The sequence below is a fragment of the Microplitis mediator genome, chromosome 1, assembly GCF_029852145.1.
Source record: "Microplitis mediator isolate UGA2020A chromosome 1, iyMicMedi2.1, whole genome shotgun sequence".
Lineage (NCBI taxonomy): Eukaryota > Metazoa > Arthropoda > Insecta > Hymenoptera > Braconidae > Microplitis > Microplitis mediator.
In genome coordinates, this window is record NC_079969.1 from 4,139,230 (window position 1) to 4,149,938 (window position 10,709).

The window sequence follows — 10,709 nt, forward strand, 5'->3', positions numbered from 1 at the left end:
AATATCATAGTTTCCTATTTATTTAAAAAATTTAAAATTATTTCGCGGGAAATTTAAAAATTTAAATTTTATAGAAATTTAATCAACAAAAATTAAATGCCATTCAAATTTTTAAATTTCTAAAAAAAAATTTCAGATTTGTTTGTGAAAATTTTGATGTGACTAAAAAAAAATAAATTCAATTCCGAGTATAGTTTTTTTTTCTTTTTTTTGAAATCATCTCGGGCACTATTGAATTCCCATGTTTGGTTTCATCTCATAGAGATGCAAGTCCCGAACTCGAAGCGGTCGTTCTGTATACTGAATTCGAATCAATTGATTGGCTGTTGATTGGAAATTGAATTAGATCAGAATGTGCGTGTCTCTCTGGCAAGTTAGCAATAGTAATAGGCACCACAATGAAAGAGCGAGAGAAAGGAAACGGAGAAAGATAATAACAGTAAGTTTAGTATAGGAATAATGAGGGGAGGAATGCCACGATTGTACTTTTGGTACTGCAATGTGATTGGAATATCAATGCCAATTACCTACCTCACTGATAGGATTCTTTGTCTTGTAATTGTATTTCAACTGTGATATTTTAATATTTTCAATACCTTTATTATTAACTTTGACAACAGTTGAGATCTTTTGTTTTCAAAAATTTGAAATTTTTAGTCTGGTAAAAGTTATTGTGATCAGTTTTCAAAAATTATTTATAGTGATTTGTCTATTTCATAAACGCAGTTAAAATTTTTGAGTTTGCTAAGTTACAGAAACTAATTTGAAAAAGTTTTGCACACCTCGAACGCGAAGCGTCTACTGTCACCAAATTTTAAAACTGAGTTTCGGTCAACTTCTATTTTTATTTATGATTACAATATTTTGAATAGTAATCATTTTTTTGGTTTTTCGACCTGAATTATTCTCTCCGAAGGGTTCAAAAATTAATTGGCGCCAAAAGGTGTAACGATAATACTTTTGAAAAATTTTATCGAAGCCTATTTTGGAGATTTCCCATAGTTTTTTTGCAATGCATTTATAAAAGAAAATTTTTTGAGGGCATTTTTTGAATCACGAAGTGATGATTAGTTCGATTTAAAGGAAAATATTTGAAAGTTTCTGCGCTAGTTCATTACTTAGTCTACTAATAAAGTTTTCCATTCCGTAATGATGACATAAAATTTACCGTTCTTAGCTTCAAAGTCATTTATATTTGTATTTCTAGGGGTAAAAATAAGCCTCTACCTCTGGAAACTTTTTATATCGTAACTAGTCCCTTGTAGCTCTTATGTTCGTTGTCATAAACTCATGGGATTATTTATGCTGCCCTCGTCTCTGCACCCTCAAGTAGGACGACAGACGAGACAACGTAACTCAGCCCTCTCATGCACATCCGCTCACACATCCCTTATAAATTTAACAAATAGTAGATATAGGCATGATTGTTGTATACCAAATCAAGTATACAAGGTTTTTAAATTATGCGGAAACTCGAATTTGTCAATTCGAATGTCTCTAAAATCTCGGGTACAATTAATTATAATAATAATAATTGTGAGATTGTAATTGTCTTTCCTTATTACTCCTAGAATTATTCAAACCGATTCGTAATTTACTAATAAGTGGAAGCTACTTGTAGCAAATTGCACGTTTGTGTGAAAATTCTTTCAGCAATCGCTGGGATTCGAACCCACGTCTGGCCAGTGAACAAGTTCGAGAGCCCTAAGTCTTACGCCTTAGAGCGCTTTTTTTTTTTTTTTTTCAAAGAAGTTTATTTGCATATGAAAAATACCGTTTTCTTACAATATGTATAACAATTAGCCGCAAACATAACTTACAAACTAGCTATACAGAAGGTTTTGATTAATTACTTAACCTATTAAATTGACGTCTGGTCTCCCCTGATTAAACAACTGAATTCGATCGAATTAAACAGAATTATATTTTTAATTCTATTTAATTCAGATAAATTCTGTCAATTCGGTACCTAACTTAAAAATGAATTCTGTCTGATTCGGCAGGAAAACCCGAATTTGTCCAAATTAAAACAAATTTAAATAACTCTACTCGGTTTAATTCTGATTAATTCGAAAATAATTCTCCAATTTCTGGTTCTGAATCCGAATTAAACTGAATTAAAACTAATTTGAAATTTTTTAATCGGTTTTATTCTGTTTAATTCAAATTCAAATTTTCAATTCAGTTGAATTCTGTTTTGCAGAATTCGACAGAACATAACAGAATTAAAATTTTTAATTCGGTCAAATTCAGTTGTTTAATCAGGGTCCTAGATTAGAGCAGCTTATGTAAAAAAAAGTCGATGAACTCGATGAGTTTTATTATGAGTTGTTTGTTTACTAGTTACAGTTAATATAAAAATTTTTGAATGTGACTTGTCTCAATGGTAAATTTCTATATATTGTGGAAAAGATTTCTTTTGAAAAACTTCATTACGCCTTAGAGTGCTCGGCCATGATCACCGGTTATTTTTTAAAATACTTTTTTGCATATGGCAGCGCCACCTATTGATCACTGTTTGAATAAGCGAATGATTTGTGCGCGTTTGGATTTTCCGACTCTTTCTTCAGTTTTTCCTCTCTCAAAATAAATCAGTGAAAAGTATCGAAAACCAGGGAACATTTACTCAGAATCAGTCCCAAGTATATCACTGATGGAATCAGTGATCTACTTGGGACTATTTGCGCAGTGAATATTCACTGATTAGAGTACTTTTCACTGATTCATTTAAAGAGATTGGGTTTCCTGAGTATCCTTATTAAAATTTATTCAAATTATCATATGCATCATGATTTAAAGTAAAGCCTGTGGGTTCTCTTCGATTATTCGTGAAACTTGAATCAACATTGGGGTTCATAGATCGTGTACAGTTTTAAACGGCCATCAATTCATTCCCCTCGCTCTACTGTGGGCGCGATTCCTTCAAGTTAACTCATGGAATGAGGCAGTAAGATGTATATTTTATGTTACAGACGGAGTTGGCTACACTAAGAGAACACAAGAATGTGATGCTAGCACTGAATGTATCTGCCCATAGACTTATCACAGAGCTTGGCGCTACTGCAACTTCCGTGTCAGTTTCACTGAAAGATGCTATTGCTGATCTTTACAGAATATGGGACGAAACGTTTCAGAGGTAATTATTATTTTTCATAATTTGAAGACATGAAAATCGTTACAAAATGACGAAAGAGAAATGAAAACCAAACAAATCTTTTTTTTTAATTTTATTCGGGTGATTTTGAGTCGACAGATTTTAAAAACTTTCGATTTTTGTAAACATATACCGCTAAAGCTTTTCATATATTACGCTCGAGTTTTAAGACAGCGGGCGTGTCAGGATTCGTCCACAGAGTCAACTGTTTTTCAGGTTCTTTATTTGTTTCGTTGGAAGTACAACTTAAATATTAATATATGAATCCGAAAACATGTTTGTTGTAAGCATTATAAATATTTGAGTAGGTTTAGAGATTAATTAAGAATTTAAAAAGATTGCTGCTTTAATATTCAACCTTTTTATCCTTGAATTAGTAATTTTTTTTTAATTTGTACTCATTTTAAAAGTTTAATAAATTGCTAAATAACCATAGCAAACGTACCTATACTTTACTCTTTGGGTCAATGTTCAAATCTCTTTAATATCCCTAGAGGGATCTCTAAGAATCGGGGGAATCAAATGCTTAGGGAAAAATTAAAATGAGGATTAAAGATTTATCGTGCTGACCGTACCATAATTACTTTTTGAGTTTTCAATATCATGTTTGATTTAATCTAAGAAATATTTTCTACGGTTTTTATCTGTCATATTTAGTAAATGTTTTATATTCAATACTAAAAGAAATTAAAGTTCTAGTCGCAAAAATAGGAAACCAGTATTTCTATACCTGCAAAAATTTTTTTCCAAGTCAAACTTATTTCTTACTAATTTTAAATTATACTTTGCACACCTCGATCGCGAAGCGGAGGTAGTGCTCTACTGTCTGAAATTTAAAAACTGAGTTTTGTTATGATTCGGAAATTACCAAGTAATTAATAATTTCCGGAGTTTTTTTTTAACAAATTAATAACAGAAAAAAAAAAAACTAAAAATATGCACATGTTGAAAATTAAAAAAACCATAGGTGCAAATTTTTTAGATATTTTGTTCTTTTTATAATTTATCATTTTGAAAAAATCAAAAACGCAACTGCGAATTATTTTTCTCAATTTGTGCAAATAAATTTTTCATGTCCATGAAAATAAACAAGTTTCAACTTGAATCAATTTACTATTAGTTAAACAGAAAACTTTTAATATCATGGAAAATAAAGGATACTGAGCTTTAGAAATCGAAGAGATTCATTTGGTGACATTTACGATTGGACTTTCTACTATAATGTTTTTCTTGCCGTGAGCCAAAGGGGACATAGATTCTACTAATAATTCGAAAAGTCTCCCTGAGAATGTTTGCACTACGGCTTAGGTGCGTTTGCGTTGATTGTTACACGACAGCTCGTTCGTAATTTACTTTTTCTGCACAATCGGACATTTTTATTTATGGAAATAAAGAAATAGAACCAGTATATTTTCATTTGTCAATTTATTTTTAAATTTTTTTCGTGATTATATGATTTTCGAGGCATTTAAACCTTTCAATATGATGTTAAATACTAGACTGTAGTTAATGAACTAAAGAATCCTGAACTTGAGCAGGATAGAATCTGCCATCAAAATAGGGGCGTAGTAATATCGACAATAGCTCATTAATTTCCACAAATCGAAGAGGGTGCCCAATTTGCAATAAATTTCGAAAAACAATAAAGAATGCCACGTAATTAGAATTAATCTCAAGTTGTTCGTAAATAACTCGTAGGAGAATGGTCATATGTAGATAAAATATTGACTAAAGTTGCAAATTATAAACTAAAAAATGAGCTTCGGATGTCAAATTTTCTATATTAGGGAGAAATTCTCGTTTGAAAGCTATGGTGTCATACTAAAGCCGGGCCATGATGGCTACCTCACGGAAATTTAAATAAACACATGAAAAAATTACTATGATATAATACGTATATAATAAAGTGTTTGATTAAACAGTAAAACACTTTTTCATTGAAAAATACTAAAGTTTCTAACCAACATTTTGATATGTTTTTACACAGAGGAAATCAAAAGCTTTGCGCACTACAAGCTATTCAACAATTTGGTACACGTCTTGCAGAGTTACAAAATGCTCTGCGCAGGGATAAAGATACGTTAGCAGTTCTTGATGCAGCTCTACAAGCCGGTGCGATTACAGAAGTCGCCTCATCGGTTCGTGACGTCGCGAGGCTTCTTTCAGAAAAGCAAAACACGAATTGCCAGGTATGTGCAAAAAAGTATTCATTAGTATATTAATAATCTACTAATATACCACTGCTAACCTAGCAAGAATCCAAAATAAACTCATTGATATCTTCTCTGAGGACAACCGTGTTCTAGGCAAAAGATACCTTTATTCTTGAGTCCTTGAGTTATCATTATAGCAATTGTCAACTTTTGTATGAGAATAACAAAGGAAAAACTAGAAACAGAAGTATTCCATTACCCAAAGTTAACAAATCCATAACTTTCAAAAACTCTTATATTGTTGCAATAAAACACTTTAATGAACTACCAGTTGCGCTAAAAACGATACAGAATAATAATAACAAAACAATCAGGCAAAAGCTAAAAAATTGGTGGACAATTACTACACCTACTTAGATTATATTTCTTAATTTCTCACTCTTTACCTTTCTTTTCTCGAATATATAAATTGAATGACTTGGATTAAGCTTAATTTTATGTATAAATTAATTGCCAGGCCTATGTACAAGTGTACGCGCCTCTATAGGTACATACTTATATATCATGTATTTATATGTATCATTTCGTATGTGAATATTGTATATCCTGGTAAGTAAAATATACTAACTAACATCTGTATCCAATACAGAAAATTCACTGCAGAAAATATGAGCCACTAGAATATCGAATCATTACTTCGTAAACTGAAACCGATGTTTAATTTTAAAAATTAATCAGGTGTGAAACCATCTGTAATTTAAATTTACGAACTTCGTTAGAAATAAAGAAACCGAAGATTATTTCAATAGCAAAATAAAATTTACAACAAATAACTCGTAAATTAAAGGTCGGAATATATTTTTCACTACTTTATCAAGAGCTGGCAGTTGATCGATGGTTAGTTGTCGAAACCGCGAGTTGGTTAAATGCCGTAGCGTTTCTCGTCATTTCCCAGATCGGTGATTTACATATAAAGTAAACTCCCCCTATTGGTTGTGCTCCGCACCAGCGAGCGCCCCTAGGTTTCTTACGTGACTTCCGATCGTACTGTCGTGTTCATTTCGCACGTCAAGAAGACATAGTACCATTTTCTCCGAACGGTTTAGATATTCAAAAACTCTTGCATTGCTTCGTTCTTAAGTTCTTTTTCTTACGCACCTTTACTACCAACTCCCCCTTTTTATACAAAGAAAATAAGCCAATGCTATTACATTTAGTGAAACACATTGCTTGTAATTTTTTTTTTATTTCTGTTGTCGTTGAAGATATAGCGCACTAGGGAATCATTCGAAATATTCTGAACTGCTCTTTTAATATAACATCTCAAACGTTTTACAAGTGCACAATACAGTCGTAATTGAAATTAAATACACTGACACATAAGACTTAGTAGAACTATTCTACTGAAATTATGCTGAATATAAGACTATTACTGAGCTTTCTAAGAGGACAGGGGATGGGGGACTGCCCTTACAGGAAAATACTAATGACCACTATCGGAAAACACTAATGAAAAACTGATGGTCTGGTATATTCCCGCACTAATACTTTAGTGTCATTAGTTTAGTGTTCTCGGTATTTTTAGTGTCATAAGCGTAATGCAATTCCTTGGTATCGATGATGTAACCCGATAAAACAATTTTGATCCAATGATATTTACATAGATTACTATTTGTACTGATTAGCTGATGTTTATTATTTTTTTTTATCGATGAAAAATAATTCGACATTACTGGGGCTCGAACCTGGATCCTTCTGCGTATCAGTTGAAGCCTTGTACCTCTCTGTCAAACCACAGACTCGATAGTTATGATTGTTTTGAAGGTGTATATATTTATCATTGAAATCTCGAAAATTTAAAGAAAAGTTGAGCTTGGAAAACCAAAAAAACGTTTGAAATGTTTTATGTTCTTTCCAAGCGTTCGTGTTCTTTAGGCATTAAGGCTGCAAGTAATAAATCAGAGGCAGGCTCTTTGGGTCAACCTTTTTTCAGATGGTTTTTTTCAATAAGCTGCTCTCTCATGCTTTATCAGAATCGTATTTTTTGAGTAAAATACAACTTTTCAGTTGTATTTAGAAATGAGAAACAAATTTTTTTGAGGTTCATAAACTTGAAAATTTAAAAAATTGGAATCAAAATTTTCTATTTTAAAAACACGGGAAAATATCCCGGGTATATTCGACTGTCATTAATATTACGAAATATTTCAAATTATCGATTGTTATTTGAATCCGTATTAATAAATTTAAGGAAAAATAATAACTTCCATTTTCCGAAAATTTCCGAGTTTTTTAGCGGGGCTTTAGATAAAAACTTCCTGGTTTGAAGATTTATTCAATGAATATTAATTAAGCGAAAAAACAAAAGAAAACTGTATTAAATAATAAATAACATATGGAATGGTTGGCAAAAGTAGAAAAAAAGGCGCTTAGATTGTGGTGATATTAAATTTGTATTTTTACGCTGATTCCACGGGCTATTCTGGTACGTGATGTGAAAGGAAATCGTCCGAGCGATTAACGATCTCAGTCTCCCTCGGGAGAATGAACTAACCTCTCTCTTGTTTCTAATGTAACAGAGAAGGAAAGATATGGAAGCGTCCAGAACCCTACTGTAGTATCTAAACCATACGTGTGTGTATACGTGATCCCCTTTTACTTTCTTGACCCTAGACCCCAACACCTTCCCTAGATATCTCTACAATCACAAAAATATTTTATTTAGTAGCTATCAATATGTACAAAACTGATGGCCCAACAATACCTGTGAAAACTCATCGATATATTTGAAATAATGCTACGCAATATTAATTTTTTTTTCTATTTTTGTGGATTCATTCGAAATATGATAATTTTATAGTCTTTTTGACTTTTATACATAATCATCTCACACCAGCAAGTCGAATTGGTTCTATCCCGCAAAGATTTTCTTAAAAAGTAACAGCAACTGATTTTTCATTTTATTTCATCTCTTAGATTCGTGGGGGGCAAGTGTGCGCAAACTCATGCATTTCAGTCCGAAAAATAAATAAGTGTATCATAGGGTGACCCAAAAAAACCGACTATTTTTTTTTTCGAGTCTCTTATGAAAATTTGTTGGCTTACGATGTTTTAAGAAGCTTCTCCAGAAATCAGCTCGATAGGAAATTTCCAAGAGGTCGCTCACGAATTTTGAAAATATCAAAAATGATTGAAATTTGGATTTTTTATTTCTAAATTTTTTCTTTCCGTGGCAGCAATAGTTTATATTTGAGAAATCATGACTACGCTGAAAATTTAAGCCAAAAATTTAAATATTTAAACGGCGCTCAAGAATTTTGAATATTAACTGATAATATATAACTAATACTTTGAATTAGTTTTTGTATATTTCTATAACTCAATTATTGTTATTTCACTAAAGTATAACTTTTGTATAACCAAAAATATACAGGACAGTCTTAAACAATAAAATTTGGTAAGTTTTGAATAAGCGAAAAAACCTAAAAATTGAATTAAAAAATAAAAAAGTATGTAAATAACTTATTATTTCTATTTCTCGGGTTATATTTTCATTCATTGTTATGCAAATTGATGGTGAAAAAATCTAGAAGCTTTATTATTAATATTCAAGGGCCTCTCGAAAACGTCCAAAAGACAGCACTCGGAAACATTCAAAATTCTTGAGCGAGGTTTAAATATTTAAATTTTGGGCTTAAATTTTCAGCGTAGTCATGATTTCACAAATATAAACGATTGCTGCCACGAAAAAGAAAAAAATTTGAAATAAAAAATTCGAATTTCGATCATTTTTGATATTTTCAAAAGCCGTGAGCGACCTTTTGAAAATGTTTTATCGAGCTGATTTTTGGAGAGGCTTCTTAAAACATCGTAAGCCAACAAATTTTCATAAGAGACTCGAAAAAAAAAATAGTCGGTTTTTTTGGGTCACTCTAGTGTATCATTAAAAAGCTTATAAAATTTAAAAATAGTTCTATAAGATTACAAAAAATAGTTTTTTTCGGTCTTTTCTTTTTCATTAAAATAAGTTTTTCATGATAGGGCATGACCCAAGAGCATCCGGACTTTACTACCATCTTACATACTAGTCTAGGTTGTAGTCTTGCTACTTGGTATGCGGATCGCGCTTTTCATTACTAGAGGCTCGTTTCCCAGCGTCCCCGTCGAAAACAGCCTAAATCTACTTTGTCGTTCTCTCTTACTCTCTTACATTTCCTTTAGCTTCTGTGAGTTTTGCTTCAAGTAAGTTCGACTTGTCTGTTGCCAAGTTTCTCAAATATATATATTCTTTTTGCACATTTCCTTAGGATGGGTTTCTTAGTGTTATACTCACACTGGCTTATATAACATTTGATAGCATTGATAACATGAAAACGTGAGATCTAGAAATTAATGAAAGTGGATTTGCGAATGAGAGCTTGAATAAACATTAATTATTTGAAATTCATTGTTTCAAAATTAATGTATGTTCTGAATGCTTCTTATTTAGTGTCCCCATTATTTCAATTTTCATCAATCAACGATTAAAAAATTGTTGTTGCTATTTCTGTTACAGAACAAAGTAATCAAGGAAGACGTATTAACACTAGTATCAAGTGAAAATTTCGTTGAGTCAGGCCTAATGAGTTTAGGTCAGGAGGGTGGGTCATTCTCAGATTCCGGAATTTCCGATAGTGGAAGTGAACAAGAGTTGAATGAACGCGAACGTCGTTTAGCGGCTCTCCGTCGATTGACTCGCAGCCTAGAGAGTCAACTTGCCCCAGGAAATGAAGCTCTCACAGAGTTATGGCGCAGGGTCGAGGACGCTGAAGTTGAACTGCGTAGCTTACAAAAACAGTGCCGTGAACTTATTGTCAGAACTGCAGTCAGTGTCAAAGCCAAAGTGTCAACACGTTCTCAGGCTAAACATCTATCTAGGTATGTATATAACAACCAATTTGTCGAATCATAAAAAATTATATAAGCTTATAAAATTTCTTTCCCCAACTGCTTATAAAATGATTGCGAATAAAGTGATGTTTTCTTATAAGCCATTTACATAATGTTCCCATAATGTAAGGTGTTAAGAAATGAGAGCGCCCATTTAGTTCAAGTAACGCTACTAGAGAAGGCGTTGGTGGGTAACGCCGCTTTTATGATGACTATTCTTCTCATTTGAATGTAAATTATCCTAAACTCGAACTTAAGTGGTCTTCTTTAAATATAGAGCCCAGTTACCGAAAATGTTTATAGAAAGATATGCGTCAATCAAGTAATTGTACGTTAGTTTTCAAATTTCCCTCCATTAATTCACTCAGTGCTAAGAAATTATTGAACATAGCTACGAAATCAACAGACGAATTTCAAATTCTCGCGCGGAATTAAAAATATGGAAAGCCGGGGCACGAGGATTTATGAGTTTG

The 10,709-nt window shown here is 32.2% G+C and overlaps 1 protein-coding gene across 2 annotated transcripts in view; it reads left to right on the forward strand.

Annotated features, from left to right (window-relative positions):
• LOC130663031 (klarsicht protein) overlaps positions 1-10,709 on the forward strand; it is a 49,599-nt gene that overhangs the window by 32,170 nt on the left and 6,720 nt on the right. For both annotated transcript variants that reach the window (XM_057462072.1, XM_057462080.1), the window contains exons 17-19: positions 2,973-3,136; positions 5,142-5,343; positions 9,863-10,224. In XM_057462072.1, coding sequence (XP_057318055.1) covers positions 2,973-3,136; positions 5,142-5,343; positions 9,863-10,224 — 728 coding nt within the window. The remainder of the gene's footprint in view (positions 1-2,972; positions 3,137-5,141; positions 5,344-9,862; positions 10,225-10,709) is intronic.